This window comes from Anolis sagrei, chromosome 4, assembly GCF_037176765.1.
Source record: "Anolis sagrei isolate rAnoSag1 chromosome 4, rAnoSag1.mat, whole genome shotgun sequence".
Lineage (NCBI taxonomy): Eukaryota > Metazoa > Chordata > Lepidosauria > Squamata > Dactyloidae > Anolis > Anolis sagrei.
This window is the reverse complement of record NC_090024.1, coordinates 135,477,759-135,498,148: the sequence shown is the minus strand read 5'-3', so window position 1 is coordinate 135,498,148 and position 20,390 is coordinate 135,477,759. Positions and strand designations below refer to the sequence as shown.

The following is a 20,390-nucleotide window of genomic DNA, read 5'->3' as shown; positions in this document are numbered from 1 at the left end:
ATTTTCATATGTAAAGATTCATTTCACTATCTTGGTTCTGAAAAGTGAACATCAGTGTGATCTATTATCTCTGCACAGTTTAGACGAAACTAATATGATCTTCTCTACATAATTGAAAACATCATGACATAACTGGATTGTGAATGTTTCAGTTCTATCTTGATGGTACAAAGTTGGTGAAAAATCACATTCAGGGGATATACGCCTGACACACACCAGTCTTGATTATATTTCAGAAGGAGTTGGAGTGAATTGGTGTTGTCTAATGGACTGGAGAAGAGCTGGTCAGTCTTGTAAATGTACAGAACTGTCTCTCAATATGGATGGTCTACATGAGACGCTTTGGAGGATTGTTTTCCCTGGTCAAGAAGGCATGTATCCAGTAAATGACTGATCGCTAGCTAGTATATTCTACCTACTTGGAAAAGTGAGACAAAGCAGAGTCTAAGAGCAACTCCTTTCCTAAAATCCCTTGAGCTACTTCTAAGTGAGACACAAGTTGAGATATACTTCAAGAGTGCAAACTGGAGGATGACAGTAAAAATTACTGATCTTTCAAATGCTGAATACCACTATGCAACAAAATTTGAAAATAAATTCTGTTCTAGATATGAAAGTGTTATTTCCTGTTTAATTATTATAATCCAGAAACTTAGGTTTTGTGGCTGCCACAAACTATGTTGAATTGTTTGAGACTTGATGAGATATTCATTAAAAACTATAGCAAAATGTGCTGCAGGGAATCCTGCAAAAACAAAAACAAAAATCAGTTTAATAAACTCTTTCCATGTTTTTATGATAGAACCAATTAGGAAATTACATTTATAACCCAGGAACAAAGATCATGTTACATAGCGTAATCCCACCTGGTGCTGATGTAAACCAAAGAGAAGGCATGAGGACATGTTATGCTTCACCTGTAACCTCATTATATGAGGCTTGGCAAGCATCCTAGGATGCTTCCCCATTAGTTCCATGATGGATGGGCACGCTGCCCATCCCATGATGTCGCTAGACTTCTGGCAGAGGCCCTGCCCACAACTGGAATGGAAGCATCATATGATGCTTCCATCACAACACATGCTGTGCCTTCCCTCCTGCAATCATTTTTGAAGAAGTGCAGTAAGACAAAGATTAAGGCTGGATAAACATAATTGCTCTATTATTATTATTATTATTATTATTATTATTATTCGCTAAGATTGGAATCCACAGTAGCTTACTATTCAATAAAAAATACAATACAATTAAAATGTACAATAAGTTAGTAGAATTAAAATTGAATTAAACCAGTTGTCACAATTCTGTTAAAATGCAATTTAAAATAACTAAAAGGTTGTTAAAAACAAGTTAGCCTAAAACCCCTTCTCCATTCTTTAAATACTTTCTGTTTTAAAAGCCTTTCTGAGAAAAAAAATTAGCCTGGTGTCAGAAGGAACACTCCGTAGGAAGGCAGTTCGAAAGTTCAGGGACGGCCATTGAGAGGCTCTTTCTCAGAACTCCATCAACTATGTGTGCAGTGGTGGTGGGACAAAGCGTATGGTCTCTCCTAATGATCACATAGCCTAGGCAGTCTCATATTTCTTAACTTGGAAATAGCAGAATGCAGGGACATGCAAAAATTTATTTCTGAGAAAGGTAAATACCATATGATGTGCAAAATAGCTTGTATCCAAACCATAATGTATCATGGTTAGTGAAAACTTTATTCCATGTTTAATTGCCTTATCAACACTTTGCTGCATTCCTGTTTTCATAAGTTCAGCTACTCTAGTTGTACCTTTCAATGTATCTTAGAGGGTGGTTGACTTGTGCCAGATTGGAAAAAAAAATTCAGTTTACATAGCATTCTAAGGACGTCCCAGAATCTATACTATCTGTGTACCACTTGACATATTTTTATAAGTAGACATGAATTCAAATACAATTGCAAGTGGGGGTGGGAATTTTCACTCTTTCTCAATTTGAATAAAGATTTATCTGAAGTGAACACTCTGAATCAGAAGCTCTGGAACAGATTACATGTTATGGACTACCTCATTGACCAGAGATATTTGTTTATTACTTTGAAGATGCTTTAAATATACTACTTCTAAAGTTCATGGAAACTAAATGCAAGTAGTTACATAACTTAGGGGTTAAAAGGTGAATGATAGATGTCTTATTCATACCTACCAGAAAGCCTCAGAGAGGCATCAATTCTAATTCAGGAATACATAAAAGGAAAAGAGAGACAGTGTAGTATAATGATTTGAATGTTGGAGTAGGAATATAGAGATGAGGATTCAAATTGCCACTTAGCCAAGAAATACAGTGGGCGAACATGGGCAAGTCACATTCTCCGAGCCTCAGATGAAAACAAAACAAAAAAAAAACCATCTGAACAAATCTTGTCAAGAAAAGCCTGTGATCAGTTTGTCATAGGATTACCATAGGCGAGATACAACTTGAAGATGCATTTTAAAAAAACAACAAAATGATGAATGATCACATACTTTCTGATACAGTTTTTCCCAATGAAGCTGGGGAAAACAGTTCAAGATATGTGTTGTTTATCAAGATTGTGCTTCCTCTACTCTGAACCAGAAAAAAATCAAGTATCTAAACAGCAAAAAATCTATTCAAAGCATTTCCTTAGACATGGCTTGCAGTTCTCCCTTTCAGCCTCAGAGTGCCACTGTTGGCCAGCAAAGAACTGCCATTCCAGGGATGTTTCATGCAGTGAAATTGCTTATTCACAGGGAAACAGCAGAATGCAGGGACATGCAAACATTTATTTCTGAGAAAAGGAAATACTACAATATAAAAAACCAAAAACCAGTGACTTCATACTTCATCATTCTTTCTGGATTTGAATTTGAAATTCTTCATCTTATCTGATCATATCAAACAAGGATAAGGCAGATTTCCTCACTGAATGGAATGGAGGACATGAACAAACACACAAGCAGATCTCTCCAAAGGCAAGTAATTCTCTTATTTTTCTCTTTCTTTTGCAAAGCTGCCCCAGAACAGATTCAGTATTCAATTCCTGAGGAACTGGAAAAGGGATCCATTGTGGGAAATCTTGCCAAAGATCTGAGGCTAAATACTGAGGAAATAGCAAGCAGCAATCTGCATATCATTTCTGTGGATAAAAAGCAATATTTCATTATCAATGGAAAAAATGGGAATCTTTATGTAAATGACAGAATTGATAGAGAGGAAATATGTGGGGAAAGTATATCCTGCACCATCAATTTTGAAGTGATGGCTGAAAATCCTTTGAATATTTTTCATATAACTGTAGAAGTCCAGGATGTGAATGACAATGCACCATATTTTCTGCATGGTGATATCAAACTGGAGATCAGTGAATTAACTTTGCCAGGAGCCACATTTCCTCTTGAGCAAGCTGAGGATCCTGATATAGGGATGAATACATTGCAGGATTACAGCCTTAATACAAATCAATACTTTGTTCTGGATGTGACAGAGAGACGATCTGGGAAGAAGTATGTAAAATTAGTGCTGAAAAAACAATTGGATCATGAAAGTGAAAGCAGTTTCTATTTAACTCTTATAGCACTGGATGGAGGGAAGCCACCAAAAACTGGGACAACCAAAATATGGATTACAGTCATTGATGTCAATGACAACTCTCCAGTTTTCTCTCAAGAGCTGTATATGGTGAACCTGAAAGAGAATACACCACGTGGGTTTCTAGTGGTACAAGTGAAAGCTACGGACAAAGATGCAGGTTCAAATGGCGAAATCCGTTATGGTTTTAAAAACATCCCTGAGCGTGCACACCAGAAATTCATTTTAGATTCAAAAGATGGGAAAATAACAATTAAGGAAGCTCTGGACTTTGAGGAAACAGACAAATATTTGTTGACAGTAGAAGCAAGAGATGGAGGTGGCTTAGCAGCACACTCTAATATTGAAATAAAATTATTAGATGAGAATGACAATGCCCCAGAATTTATTCTTGCCTCCTTGAACAGCCCAATACCTGAAGATTCTGCAGTGGGAACCCTGGTAGCACTCATCAACATAAAAGATAAAGATTCTGGGGAAAATGGGGAAATTACTTGTTATTTAAAAGACGTTTTGCCATTCAAAGTAGTGTCAACATCCAATAATCTCTACAAGCTTCTTACAGATGGTCCCCTGGACAGAGAAAGCACCCCAGAATACAATATCACAATCACAGCAACAGACAAAGGCACGCCCGCTCTTTCAGCAGAGACGATTATTTACCTGAAGATTTCAGATATCAATGACAATTCTCCTGCCTTTGACAAATTGATTTACACAGCCTATGTAGCAGAGAATAATCCTTCAGGCTCCTCCATTTTCCAAGTCCGAGCCACAGATCCCGATCTGGAACGAAATGGCCAAATCACTTACTCCCTTCTTAGAAGCAACATTCAAGAGCTGCCTCTATTGTCTTATCTCTCCATGAACTCTGAAAGCGGCATCATCTATGCTCAGCGCTCCTTTGACTATGAACAGAGCAGAGAATTTCAAGTGGAAGTGAGAGCCCAAGATGGAGGCTCCCCTCCCCTGAGCAGCACTGCCACTGTGAAGATCTTCATCCTGGACGAGAATGACAAGAGCCCTCAAATTCTTTACCCTTCTCAGGGAATGGAGGGCTCAGCCTTATTTGAGATGGTGCCTCGGTCAGCTGAGGAAGGTTATCTGGTGACCAAAGTGGTGGCAGTGGATGCCGACTCTGGGCACAATGCTTGGCTCTCTTACCATCTGGTCCAGGCCACTGAGCCAGGACTCTTCACAATTGGGGCCCATAATGGTGAGATCAGGACCTCCCGGACATTCTTGGAAAGAGATGCTTTGAAGCAGAGACTGGTGATCTTAGTGAAGGATAATGGCCAACCACCGCTATCTAGTACTGTGAGTCTTAACCTGGTGTTTGCTGAAACCTTCCAAGAAGCCCTTCCAGAAATTAACAGCCAACCCAGGGACCCAGAATATCAATCGGATCTCCAGTTCTATTTGGTCCTTGCCTTGGCTTTGATTTCCTTCTTATTCCTCTTGTCAGTGATTCTGGCCATTCTGACAAAGCTTCGAAGATCAGGGAGTCCCAAATTCTTGCAATGTTTTGGTCCAGTTCCCCATTCAAATAATGCTGTTTTATTCCCACCAAACTATGAAGAAGGAACTTTGCCTTACTCCTATCAGCTCTGTTTATCTTCTGAGTCTAGGATACAGGAATTTACCTTTCCTGCACCTAGTATTCAAGTTGCAGATAATATTTCATGTAATCGTAAGTCTGATATGCTTTTGACGTCTGATCAAGGAAATATTTTAAAGACAGAGATGAATACAGCGAATGAGGTGAGTTTGTGGTTTATTGCTACTCATGTCATAGTCTGTGCATCTTTTTGTTGCGAATGAAGTTTTCTAAATATTTGGTTATTTGGCAGTTTCTCCGCAATCATATATACAATGCCTACAATTACATCCCAGTAATGTATATTTTACTGGAGCCACGACATGCAAAACAATGTTGACACAATAGTACCATCATAGAAAGGAATCTGGGCTTTCTTTTATACATATCTATCATCCAAGTTAATTGAAACGTTCCAGTTGCATTTGACTTACTTACTTAGGCAATCCCCCATAGCCCAAGGATGAGGGCCCTCCAAATGTAGTGTCTTGGTAGTGGGTCCGTAGTTGACTGTGGAGACATATTCTTGATCTGCATGTTCTTCCACAATGAAAACATTGGTTTCCAGGTGGAAGTCAGTCCCAGTTAGGGTTGACTTGATGAGCCTTCCTCTTCATGCATTTCTCCCTTTCACCCTCCATTTGTGCCTCTTCGAATTCTGCAGCACTGCTGGTCACAGTTGACCTCCAGTTAGAGCTCTCAAGGGTCAGGACTTCCCAGTTCTCAGGTGTCTATGCCACAGTTTATAAGGTTAGCTTTAAGCCTATCTTTAAATCTCTTTTCCTGTCCACAAACATTACATTTTCCATTATTGAGTTGGGAGTATAGTAACTGCTTTGTGAGACAGTGATTGGGCATCCGGATAATGTAGCCAGTCTAGCGGAGTTGATGGCATAGGAGCATTTGAGCAGTAGTAGCATTTGAATCAAGCAATCAATTAATCAATTTCAAAAAGAGGAAAGGTATGTATTGGGCATGAAAGTAGGACTTCTAATTAGAGAAGCAGAGAGTTTTACCCTTCTCTTGGTGCCACAACTTCTGAAGAACCATCAGTCTCAAGTTCCTTTGTAGAGCAGGACATAGGAAAAGCTCATGATGAGAAAAACCCTCATAATCATAATTTATATTGGGGACAATGTAAGCCAATATTGTATATTTCCTACTAGTAATATACATATATAAGCAAATGTCTTCTTCATAAGTGTCTTATATGATCATTTTTGGTGACATATGTGTTTAAAATATGCTGAGATATACTTTCAGATGACAATATGAAATATTATCTACCTCATTAAATGAGATTTATCACAAATATAGTTGCTTTTCAGTGATGTGTACAAAGCAATACAGATTTTTTTTCTGTTGGGCAAATGATTGTGGCATAAATGAAACCATATTTCAACAACCTATAGATTAGACTACAGGTTTCCTGCTGTGGGGCAAACATGATTACATTACCTATTTATTTTGTCTATCAAAACATAACTATTAACTCTGATGAGAGCATTCATGATTTTCTAGTGGAAAGGAAAGAAAAGTAAAATTTCAAAGTGAAACTAAATCATTTGTAATATGTTTGCAGCCACAATTCCTGAGAATTCTTATAAAATCAAATAAGATAATCTGTTTGAGCAACCAAAAATAAATGATTACATAGTCATCGATTTATATAGGCAACCTTTTCAGGCTAAATTTTGTGGAACTAAAATATCAAAACATGGGGGGGGGGGGGGAGGGGTTAGTTTGGAGTGTGATAGAACAATCCTACTATGTATTATTGTGACATTTCAGAAATTGACATATAAGAATTTTGAATGAGCACCATGCATATATATGTTAGCCATGATTTTGTATATACTGGGTTCTCATAGTACATCTGCACCATCAATTTCTCAACAAAAATGCTATCAACTACCTTTCTGATATAGAAGTTTAAGTAAATTGAAAGAAATGTACAAGCAACGCTGGCAAAATGGACAGAAAAACTGGAGCAAAGAGGACCCTAGAAGCACTCGAAGCTGCTTGTGTGCCTTCTGACTCCCGTGATGAGCAACACCTTTACTTCAGAAGAACAACTTGCCAATGAACTATCAGTCTCACACACACACAGCTAGTGATCTTGCGTGTGTGTGGGGGGCAATTGGATAAATGAAAATCACAACTTTATTATAGATATTCCACAACTGAAATCTCAACTCGACAGCATTTAAATATAAAACTGCCTAAAAGAACTTCAGGAAAAATGTGGCAGTTATAAATCTTGCATACATCCATTCTATTGATCCATCAAAAAAGAAAACCAAAAGGAACCATCAATCCGACAGGGTGGGTGTATTATTTGGTGTATAATAGCCTATTTGCTAATATAATTATGCAGTTATTTTTTATCTACTGAAAAGTACTTATTATAAATAATCATATCAATTTCATTACTATACCTCAAACAGCAGTATGTAAGTTTGAAGATAGCATGAAATCTTTTCCACATAGTTTCCAAGATGCAGCTTGCAGTTCCCCATCTAAGCCTCATGGTGCCACTGCCGGCCAACATAGTTGTCAAAGAGGAATAGGCAGCTTTTGGATTGCTTATATTCACTGCAGATCAGGGAAACAGCAGAAGACAAGGACATGCAAACACATCCCCTAAAGAAGACTACTACGATACAGATAATGATAAACTCATTATTCTATTAAAAATCTCTTAAACATTTCTGGATTCTGATGGGATTGGAATTTCTCTTTTTTCTGATGATCTGATTTCAGCAAAGAAGGCTAAAAGAAATTTTCCTTATTAAGTGAAATGGAGGAGAGGCACAATGTTAACAGCAAATCGCTACAAAGGCAAGTACTTCTTTTCTTATTCTCTTTGTTTTGCAAAGCTGCCTCAGAACACATTCAGTATTCCATTCCTGAAGAACTGGAGAAGGGCTCCATTGTGGGAAACCTTGCCAAAGATCTGAGATGGAACACAGAAAATATAGCAAATCGCAATCTGCATATTCTTTCTTTAGGAGAAAAGCAATATTTCATTATCAATGCAGAAAATGGGAATCTTTATGTAAATGACAGGATTGATAGAGAGGAAATATGTGGAGAAACTACAAAATCCTGTGCCATTAGCTTTGAAGTGATGGCTGAAAATCCTACAGCAATTTTTCATATAACTGTAGAGATGCATGATATAAATGACAATGCACCAGGTTTTTTGCATGGTGATAGCAAGCTAGAGATCAGTGAATCAACTTTGCCAGGAACAACTTTTGTGTTAGAGGAAGCAGAAGATCCTGACATTGGGGTAAATGCTCTACAGGGTTACCACCTGAATGATAATAAGTATTTTGTTTTGGAAATTAGAGAGACAGAAGATGGAAAGAAATATGCAGAATTAGTACTAGAAAAACAACTGGATCATGAAAGTGAAAGCAGTTTTCATTTAATTTTAACAGCTTTGGATGGAGGAAAGCCTCCCAAAACTGGGACAGCTAAAATCTGGATTAATGTCATTGATGCCAATGACAACCCACCAATCTTCAGTCAAAAGACGTATATGGTAAACCTGAGAGAGAATGCACCAAGTGGTTCTTTAGTGATACAGGTAAAAGCTACTGATAGAGATGCAGGTTCATATGGACAGATCAACTATGGCTTTAGAAAAATCCCTGAATATGCTCGCAAGAAATTCTACTTGGATTCAAAAGATGGAAAAATTACAGTTAAGGACCCTCTGGATTTTGAGGAAACAGAAAAATATGTGATGATAGTTGAAGCAAGGGATGGAGGTGGATTGACAGATCAGTGTAAAGTGGAAATAAAACTATTAGATGAGAACGACAATGCCCCAGAAATTATTCTTGCCTCCTTGTCTAGCCCAATACCTGAAGATTCCAATACAGCAACTTTGGTAGCTCTCATCAACATTAAGGATAGAGATTCTGGTGATAACGGAGAAATAACATGCTATTTAAAAGACATTTTGCCATTCAAAGTAGTGTTTACATCCAATAACCTATATAAGCTTCTTACAGATGGCCAATTGGACAGGGAAAGCACTCCAGAATACAATATAACAATCACCGCTACAGACAAAGGCACACCTTCTCTTTCAACAGAGAAGACCATCTTTCTGAAAATCTCAGATATCAATGATAATTTTCCAATCTTTGAGAAATCCTCTTACATTGCCTATGTTCCAGAAAACAATCCTTCGGGCTCCTCCATTTTCCAGGTCCATGCCTCTGACCCTGATTTGGAACGCAACGCCCAAATCACTTACTCCCTCCTCAGAAGCAACATTCAGGAGCTTCCCCTCTTGTCTTACCTCTCTATCAACTCTGAAAGTGGTGTAATCTATGCTCAGCGCTCCTTTGACTATGAACAGTGCCAGGAGTTTCAGGTGGAGGTGAGAGCCCAAGATGGAGGCTCTCCATCACTTAGCAGCACTGCCACTGTGAAGGTCTTCATCCTGGACCAGAATGACAAGAGCCCTCAAATTCTTTATCCTTCTCAGGGAGTGGAGGGTTCAGCTTTGTTTGAGATGGTGCCTCGCTCAGCCGAAGGAGGTTATCTGGTGACTAAAGTGGTGGCAGTGGATGCCGACTCTGGGCACAATGCTTGGCTCTCCTATCATTTGGTCCAAGCCACTGAGCCAGGGCTCTTCACAATTGGGACCCATAATGGTGAGATCAGGACCTCCCGAACATTTTTGGAAAGAGATACTGTCAAGCAGAAGTTGGTGATCTTAGTGAAGGATAATGGCCAGCCACCACTATCCAGTACTGTGAGTCTTAACCTGGTGTTTGCTGAAACCTTCCAAGAAGCCCTTCCAGAAATTGACAGCCAACCCAGGGACCCAGAGTATCAGTCAGACCTCCAGTTCTATTTGGTCCTTGCCTTGGCTTTGATTTCATTCTTATTCCTCCTGAGTATGATTTTGGCTATTCTGACAAAGCTTCGAAGATCAGGGAGTCCCAAATTCTTGGAGTGTTTTGGTCCTGTTCCCCATTCAAACAATGCAGTAATATTCCCACCAAACTATGAAGAAGGGACATTGCCTTATTCCTATCAGCTGTGTTTATCTTCTGAGTCCAGGATACAGGAATTTACCTTTCCTGCACCCCCTGTTCAAATAGCAGAAAATCTTTCCTCCAATTCTCAATCTGATATGCTTTCGACAGATGGTCAAGGAAATATCTTAAATATAGGAATGGACAAAGCTAATGTGGTGAGTTTTTACTATAGTAATCTTTCATTTTTAATTGCTGTGATTTCTTTTTGGCAGGGTTAGCAATACCTTTAGCCAGACTCAGGTACTCTATTGCTTCAAAAGTTCCTCTTTCCCAAAATTAAAATTTCAATAGTTTCATCAAAACATTTTTCTCTATATTGAATTTTTGTAAAAGGAACATGTTAATGAATTTTATTCAGTCCAGTAGCTAAAACAACTGATCTCTCTTATTTTGAGGTTTGATTTATGGCTGTGTTATGCCGTTTCTCCAATTTTAAGTTGTAACATCATATTCCATGGAACTGATTCTTTTTACTTCAAATATTTAAGAAGAGTGATGTGTTTAGTATGGTATGGCTAGTTTATGTGTCTGTGAATGGAGCACTTATAAATGATTCATCTTGAATCTAATTGATTAATTATAAAATATAAAGCAATTAGAAAAGCATAAAGTGTATCTATATTTCTATAAAATTGTAAAGATTTAGCTGAACAAATCAGAATACTTGTACTTACCTTACGTCTAGCACTGAAAGTCTTCATGATACACATGGACTTCCAATAAGTATCCCAAGTTTTTCTGCCCTTAACTCTGAATTTTCTTCACTTTAAGCAAAGGCAGGAGATACTCCAGAGTTTGCAGAAAAATCCAGATTATCTGTAGCATTCCTGGTAATTTGGAATACTGGATTGAGTCAGTTGCATCCTGACTCGCTGTCTATATGTACACTGCCTCTACCTGATCATCACTGGGGAGGGAAATAAGTCATTCCCACTTTGCTGCTGCTACTTCCTGACAGCCATTAATCTCCCCGCAAGTGCCTGGCTGTTGTGTTAGTGTCTTTTAAGGTCAGAATGGGGCACCCGCACAAAAAGCAAGGTGGAAAGGGTTACTCTATCCTCTCCTTGCTGATCATGTGGACACTAAATTATAATCTCAGTAGATGTGACTGTGATGGCTAGAGGATCTCAGAGAGCTCCACTGGTAGCAAGGAGTAGCAGTAATCATATGGGGAATTAAGGTATGGGCCTGGAGTGCCCATGTGGTTTGTATGGGCTTTCCACCAGCACAATTTCACGGATGGTTTGGTCAAGTGCTCTGGCTCTTTACCAGCTCTGGATTAAGCAACCATTGTAGACACTGCCTAATTGTACCAAATAATCATCTGGAATCCCACATGACATTTTAAAATGATGTTGAATGTGGTCTGAAAATGAGAGGGATAGGCATTATACCTGCACCACACACAACAAATGGATGAAACCATATTGATAAATGTCATCGGTCTCTGGAGAGGATGAGTACATACTACTAGGATTAGGTCTATAAAAAACTGCTGGGTAAAGCACTGATGTACTCATGTGGTAGTATCGAAATGGGGATATGAAAAGTTATGAGAGCAAATAAAAGTCAGAAATTTGCAAGATGTTTGCTTTGAGGAAGGATATTGCATTCCTACTTTTTATCTCCGTGTTCCCCATGTTTAGTGTTCCAAAGAGATTCCCTTCTTCAAACCTTTCTGCCCAGTCTTCTGTGGGCTGACTCCACAGACATCTGTGACATCTTACTCTCTTTTTTGCAAAGGCCTCCTCCTAAGGCGGCTACCTACCAGAGCCAGAGGACATGGCTCCTTTTCTCTGATCCATAGCTATGCCCCATAGCTTTTGCTGGCTACTGTGCAACTGCTTTATTTCTTTAAGCATTGGACTATGAGTCTGGAGACCAGGGTCTTGTCTACATTGTAAAAAAATGTGATCACCCTGTAGGCACTATGACTCTGACTCATGGCATTCTTAATTATTCGCTTGCAATGTAGTTCTTTGGGCTGTAATCCATGTTTTAAAAAACCCTATGTTTTTACCTTGTGGTTTTTACTCAGGGGTAACTAATAAGCAGGCTGGAATGTTGGAAATGTCAAAAAAGTTTACTCAGGACTCCTCAAATGGTAACATGTATAAATATCACAATCAATCAGTTTTTTCATGGTTGTTTTGCAATTGTCAAATTGGGATTGTCCCCTAGAGTTAGTTTACCATGACAATATGGATCAGATGATAACAAACAAGGTACTGTATCCCAAGCCATCCTCACAGGAGAGCTAGTAGGGAACCTAAGGTAGTCTATTAAAAAAATTGTTTCAACATGATTAAATAATTCTCAAGACGCAATATATTAATTAGGATCTTTGCATAAGTGTGGACACATAAACTCAAGTCTAAAACACCCCTCCTTCTGAAAATGATGATAATATACGGTATATCTATAAAAGATTTAGAAAACTTTGGAAAGCATAAAGCCTCATAGTTGCCCGTTACATTGTTTATATGACTGTGCAGTGAAACTGAAATGACTTTGTACTGGAATGTTCAAGTTTCATGTTTTAGCAGTATTGATTATGAGATAAATTCCCTCAATTGTAGTATACCGATGAGTAAAAACAATAATCTTTCTATGCTTGTGCATCTTATAAATATGCTGTTCACTGAATTAGGCAATTTAGCTTTACAATACCAAGGGCCTAGCATTAAACTTAAGCAAAAGATATATTATGATCAATAACTTAAAGATATAAAATATTAATGTGGGAGATTTAGCCCTTCTAATTCTATCACTTCATGATACGTGTCTTGGACCCATATATTGAATGCTCTCCTTTCTTGCTTATGAAAATCTTGCATGCCAAGCACAAATGTTGTTGCCTACATTCTCCCAATTATATTCCACCATCTTCAAAGTTCTACTATTCGTCTACATACAGAATATATTTTATGTTTGGGGCACTGAAAATATTCAATACTGGTTGGGGGCAAACTTAAAGATACAACAGGAAGAACACGCTTCTAAATGAAAAGAAATTGTTCTGGGGCTCTGCAGGGTATCAGTCAATTAATGGATATGTGCTTTCTTTGCCATTTTTCCTTAAAGGTTTTGGAATGAAGTCCCTGTTGCCCTATTCTATTTAGCTTCACAAGTATAGTCAAGTCAAAACTGTCTCAATGTATGCTCGAGCTGTTTCTCAGTGAAAGGCGGGATGGGATACCTTTCAACAGTGCAGCCTAACATAACTCACTGGTGTTAGGAATGTAAGCCAATACAGTAGGCTCTGTGTATCCACAGATTCCATAGCCATTCATGACTTTGTTTTTTTAATTACAAATAGCAAACCTTGATTTTGCCTTTTTACTTTGCTATGCCATTGTATATACCGAAACTTGAACATCCACGAATTGTGATATGCACAAGGGATCCTGGAACCAAACCCTAGTGAATATCAAGGGCCTAACGTAAAGCCAAATTAAGACACTGCATCCCTGAAATTTCTTCTATGGCATGAAATTAAAAAAAGATAACCCTAAGCAAAAACTGAGAGATGACTCCCTACCATTTCCTTCTGTTCAAATGCTGACTAATTCTACAGGTGTACTTGGGTGCTGCTCACTAGAAAACAGAGAAGGCAGAAACACTCTAGAGCTTCATCTCGTTGGACACAGCAAAGTTTGAGAATCTTTCACCACTTTCATTTGGAGACATGGAGTGTGACATCCATTCCTGGCACAATGCTTGGTAGATGACACAACAAGTGAAGTAGGGCACCATTTATTGACAAATATTTATTTTTAGTGTTCCACGGTATTATGTGTTACACTGATCAGCAATTCAGCCTTCTTATACGTATTCAGGAAATTAAAATTGTAGTCCAAGCTACTTTAATATGAAGGATGAAATCCACACACCTTGAGGACAACTATATAGCCGGTTGACCAGGTGCACAGCCCAAGAACACATAAAATCAGGCTGAAAACAATGATACCTTCCCATGGGTGAAAGTTACACATATTAAAAGGACAAAACATGAATGTTGAAAGTCTTATTCACAACTACAAGATAGCTTCAGTGAGCTAACAGTTCCATTTTAAGAATACATTGGTCATAGAGATGCATTATCATTTTCTTTCTACTATTTTGTAATTCCACTGAAAACACAGTCACACAATGCTTAAACATTTGCCATTTACCAAAGTGCTGAGGATCGGGCTCATTTTGCTTTAAAATGTCTACATAAACATATATAAAAAGCAAGATTGTTTTTGCATTTGCTTGAGACATAGCTTGCAGTTTTCTACTGCAGCCTCAGAGTGCCGCTGTTGGCCAGGAAAGAGGAATTGCCAATCCAAGGATGCCTCATGCTGTGAAACAGCTTATTCATTGGGAAACAGCAGAATACAAGGAAAGGCAAACGTTCCTGCTCAGGAAAGGAAATATTGCTATAGATAAAAGCAGAAACCACTGACATTTTTGATCATCTCTTGTTAAATGTTTCTGAATGTGAATGTGAAAATCTTCAACCTATCTGACCACACCAAACAAGGATAAAGATTTTTTTTTTAATTGAGTAGAATGGAGGACCAGCATAAAGAGAACAGATCACAACAAAGGCAAGTAATTCTCTTATTTTTCTCTTTGTTTTGCAAAGCTGCCTCAGAAAACCTTCGGTACTCTATCCCTGAAGAAATGGGAAAGGGCTCCATTGTGGGGAACCTGGCAAAAGATCTGAGACTGTCTGCAGGAGAAATTGCAAAGAGCAATCTGCATAGCCTTTCTCTGGGGGAAAAGGAATATTTCACTATCAGTGCAGAAAATGGAAATCTTTATATAAATGATAGGATAGATAGAGAAGAAATATGTGGGGAAAGCAAATCCTGCCACATCAGCTTTAAAGTAATGTCTGAAAATCCTATGAATATTTTTCATATAACAGTAGAGATCCAGGACATTAATGACAATGCACCACATTTTTTGGATGGTGATATCAAGCTACAGATAAGTGAATCCACTTTACCAGGAGCCACATATATCTTAGAGCAAGCTGAGGATCCTGACATCGGCGTAAATGATCTACAGGATTACCAACTCAATGATAATAACTATTTTTCTTTGGATGTTAAAGACAGAGAAGATGGAAAGAAATACACAAAATTAGTGTTGAACAAACAGTTGGATCATGAAAGTGAAAGCAGTTTATATTTAATTCTTACAGCTTTGGATGGAGGGAAGCCACCAAAAACGGGAACAGCTAAAATATGGATTACAGTAATTGATGTCAATGATAATGCACCAGTCTTCACTCAAGAACTGTACATGGTAACTCTGAAAGAAAATATACCAAGTGGGTCTTTAGTGGTAGAAGTGAAAGCCACAGACGGAGATGCAGGTTCATATGGACAGATAAACTATGATTTTCGAAATATTCCTGAACATGCTCGTCAGAAATTCAGATTGGACCAAAATGGGAAAATTATTGTTAAAGACACTCTGGACTTTGAGAAAGCAGAGAAATATATTATGACAGTAGAAGCAAGAGATGGGGGTGGATTGGTAGCTCATGCTAACGTTGAAATAAAAGTATTAGATGAGAATGACAATGCCCCAGAAGTCATCCTTGCCTCCTTGTCCAGCCCAATACCCGAGGATTCAGCAGTAGGAACTCTGGTAGCTTTTATCAATGTAAATGACAGAGATTCTGGGGAAAATGGGGAAATTGTTTGCTATTTAACAAGTGATATGCCTTTCAAAATATTGTCAACCAACAATGATTTTTATAAGCTGCTCACAGATGGACCATTAGATAGAGAAAGAATGCCAGAGTACAATATCACAATCACAGCAACAGACAAAGGCACACCTCCTCTTTCAACACAGAAGACAATTTCCTTGAAGATTTCAGATATTAATGACAATTCACCTACTTTTGATAAGTCGTCTTACACAGCCTATGTATCAGAGAACAATCTTTCAGGCTCTTCCATTTTCCAAGTCCGTGCCTCTGACCCAGATCTGGAACGCAATGCCCAAATCACATATTCCCTCCTCAGAAGCAACATTCAGGAGATCCCTCTTTTATCCTACCTCTCCATTAATTCTGAAAGTGGCATCATCTATGCTCAACGCTCCTTTGACTATGAACAGTGCCAGGAGTTTCAGGTGGAAGTGAGAGCCCAAGATGGAGGGTCCCCTCCCCTCAGCAGCACCGCCACTGTGAAGATCTTCATCCTGGACCAGAATGACAAGAGCCCTCAAATCCTTTACCCTTCTCAGGGAGTGGAGGGTTCAGCCTTATTTGAGATGGTGCCTCGCTCAGCTGAGGAGGGTTACCTGGTGACCAAAGTAGTGGCAGTGGATGCAGACAGTGGGCACAATGCTTGGCTCTCCTACCATCTGGTCCAGGCTACTGAACCAGGACTCTTCACAATTGGGGTCCATAATGGTGAGATCAGGACCTCCCGGACATTTCTGGAAAGAGATGCTGTCAAGCAGAGACTGGTTATTTTAGTGAAGGATAATGGCCAGCCCCCACTGTCCAGTACTGTGAGTCTGAATCTGGTGTTTGCCGAAACCTTCCAAGAGGCCCTTCCAGAAATTAACAGCCAACCCAGGGACCCAGAGTATCAGTCAGACCTCCAGTTCTATTTGGTCCTTGCCTTGGCTTTGATTTCCTTCTTATTCCTCTTGACAGTGATTCTGGCCATTCTGACAAAGCTTCGAAGATCAGGGAATCCCAAATTTTTGGAGTGTTTTGGTCCAGTTCCCCATTCAAACAATGCTGTCATATTCCCACCAAACTATGAGGAAGGAACGTTGCCTTATTCCTATCAGCTCTGTTTGTCTTCTGAGTCCAGGATACAGGAATTTACCTTTCCGGCACCAAGTGTCCAAGCTCCAGGGAATTCTTCGTTTGATCAAAAGACTGACATGCTTTTGGCAGCCAATCATGAAAATATATTAAAACCAGAAATGAGTAATACTGATGAGGTAGGCTTTTGTTTTATTTCTGCCTGTTTTCTAATGAGTTAAAACTGAAATATTATAGTGTTTAGGAATGAATTAATCATCATCATCATCATTTATTAAGTACTGATTTTATTCATTACCGAGCTTCATTGAACAATTTTTAAAGATTCAGTAGTGAAACTGTGAGTGATTTCTAATCCCCTTTAGAAGAATTCCATTGAAATACCACAATTCTAATCAAAGCTGTTTTATACGTATGAGGGTTTTTTATCTCTTGGGGCTTGGAGATATAGGAGAGTCTGGCCTTGCTGAAGGAATTATCCTATGGATTGCAGTACATGAGGCGCTATTTTAACATTTACTAAAAATATGTATGAAAACTTATTTCCATAGATAGTTAGATTGATTGATAGATAGATAGCTATTGTTTAAGTTATGTGAAACTTTCAGGAGGCATTCAAATACCATTCTTCAGCATATCAAACAACATGATATTCAGTTCTCCTACACTCTTCTCTAGAATGGAGAAACTGTTATTGTCTTGTTGAAATAGAGCTTCTAATTTGAGAAACTGATTGTTTTTGTCCTTGTGCCAAGTTCTGTCTTTATGCTAATTTATATTTTATGTAAAAGAAGGGACTAGATAGTCATGGGAATAGGGCTGGGCAACCACGGAAAAATTTGTTTCTAAAATCGATTCGTTTTTGGGGGGTTTTTGCGTTTCGATTTTTAAAAGAATTCCAAAATTTTTCTTTTAAAAAGTTCGATATTTACAAAATTTCGTAAAATTACAAAACAGTACGAAACAATTATGAAACAATTACGAAACAATTACGAATCAATTCGTTAATGGCAGACGCGACCACGCAATACGCTAAAAAACCTCCAAATGGGGCAGGGGGAACTTCTGAAGCTTCCCTCTCCCTCTGTTGTTGACTGTTGGTGTGATTTTTTTTTTCACTAATTAAACAAACAACAACTATAAAACTTGCCCCAGACATGCGGAAATAATAACAAAACGATTTCAAAACGATAACGAAACGAATACAAAACGAATTCGAAACAATTACGAAACGAATTAAAAAAATTCTTTTTTTTATAACGAAGCGATAACGAACCATTCAGGAGCAACTAAAAACGAAATGAATTTTAAAATTCGTTTCGTTTTTTAGTTGCTCCTGAATGGTTTGTTATCACTTCGTTATAAAAAAATAACAAATTTTTAACGAATTACGAAATTACGAAACGAAACCACCCAGCCCTACATGGGAAAGCTGAAGCTCATAATAATGGGATAGACCAAAACTATGTATAAAGTAATGCCTTCTTTACATTTATTTAATAGATCTTTTTCAGCATTCCTTCTTTATCAAATATTGCAGTTAGAAATAAAAGGTCAGATGTGCTTTTGGAAAGGAATATGAAAAATTGCTAGGTATATTATTATATTAGATTTCTAACAGTTTCAGTGCTTAATGGAGTGCTATGCATATCATTTGGACAATGCCAGTGTGTATGGCAGAAAATGTTTCAACAATCAAGAAGTATTAAAAAACAGGTTGATTTCTGCTAGATGGCAAGAAATAGGCTACCTTATTATTTTGTCTATCAAGAATTAAATTGTACAATAAATTGACTTTGAGGGAATAATTCACAAGCTTACTGTTTTTGGTGAAAACAGCAAAAACAATAAAGTTGTAAAGTAAATCCAATCAGTTTTACCTATTTGCCACTAAACAGATTTATTAAAATTATTTAAAAACAAATTCATTCCCTGTTGATTTTTTAGAGCTCAGAATAACCCTTATGACTTCAAGTTGTGTTGTCACCAACCTCTGAGACAACCGGCCAACTGAAGAATCTCTAGAAATTCTTTAATTCGCATATGTGAAGACTCATTTCATCAATCTATCAAAACTAATATTTACTGACCCATAGTTTAGCTCCAAACAACCAAAGCACCATGACAAGTGAAAAAGAACCTAATTGACTGTGCAGGCACCAGACATGGTTGTATTTTAGAAGGAGTGGGAAGGAACTGTACCTACCAAATGGGCCGGAGAAGAGTCAAAAGCTTGTCTAAAAAACCATGTTTTCAGCTGTATATGGAAGGCTTGGAGAGTGGGAGCTAACCTAATCTCCCTTGGGAGGGTATTCCAAAGCAGGGAAGCCACCACCAAGAAGGCTGCACTTGAGATGGAAGTGAGACTGGAGGAGGGCCTCTCCGGTAGATCTTCGTGCCTGTGCCGGTTCATAGAAGGAAATGGCGTCTCTAAGATAGGTTGGACCCGAAACGTATAGGGCTTTTATAGGTGATAACACGCACTTTGAATTGGGCCTGGAAACTCATCAGCAGCCAGAGGAGCTGTTTTAATTAGGGGCATGGTATGCTCCCTATAAACATTTTGGGCTCCCTGAGAAGGAAGTTCCAGGATCCATCCATTGAGAAGGCCCTTTCTCATATCCCACTGGCCATATTTGTGGTGATGGTTGGACTTACAAGTGGTGGAACAGGAGGGCTCATACAAAGAGACATGATCTGTTGAATATTCTGGTTCTGAACCATTAACACAATTTCTTGTGAAACCATTCTTCCATATTTCATTGCATTATTTGTGCTTTGCTGCTTCATTTTCCTGTCTTCATATATTCAGCAACAAGCCCCCCCCCCCCCTGAAATTCTCATGGTGGTCCATGAGAAGGCCTTACTGGTACATAATTTAAACTGTTACGTTTATTCATATCATGATCTGATCACCATGCTCAATATATCTCATATGAATGGGGGTATTGGGGTAATGATACAAAAGGTTTGCTAGGGTAGACCCTCTTTCACTCAGACACAGCCCCCCCCCGAATCAAACTCAGCCCCCCCCCAAATCAAAATCCTGGCTAGGGGCCTGTCAGCAACTATAGTAGTATATCTGAGGGGTGCCGACTGTGTTGTGCCGTACAGGGTAGACATTCCTTTTGTATAGCATTCCAATGACATCCATAGAGAGTTAAATTCCACATGACATATTTTTATAAGTAGAGTTGAGCTGAAATACAGATACAAGTAGGGAGGAAATTTTCAACATCACCAAAATGTGGTTGGACCCATCTTGAAACAAAAGTACTCTCTTCAACTGGCACACTTTGAGTAAAAGCTTTTTCTGAAGTGAACACTCAGAAACAGAGGCTCTGGGACAGATTGTATA

At 38.5% G+C, this 20,390-nt stretch overlaps 1 protein-coding gene across 35 annotated transcripts in view; it reads left to right on the top strand.

Annotated features, from left to right (window-relative positions):
- The window catches only part of LOC132774269 (protocadherin gamma-A4-like), a 393,640-nt gene that overhangs the window by 218,969 nt on the left and 154,281 nt on the right, over nucleotides 1-20,390 (top strand). The window contains exon 1 of one of the 35 annotated variants that reach the window (XM_060774229.2): nucleotides 2,728-5,340. The exons of 32 other annotated variants lie outside the window; for them this stretch is intronic. In XM_060774229.2, the coding sequence (XP_060630212.2) occupies nucleotides 2,923-5,340 (2,418 nt within the window). In that variant the 5' untranslated portion in view covers nucleotides 2,728-2,922. Of the gene's footprint in view, nucleotides 1-2,727; nucleotides 5,341-8,258; nucleotides 10,398-14,599; nucleotides 17,212-20,390 lie in introns of those variants that run through there. 2 more of the 35 variants (XM_060774220.2, XM_060774234.2) reach the window with 2 other exon arrangements.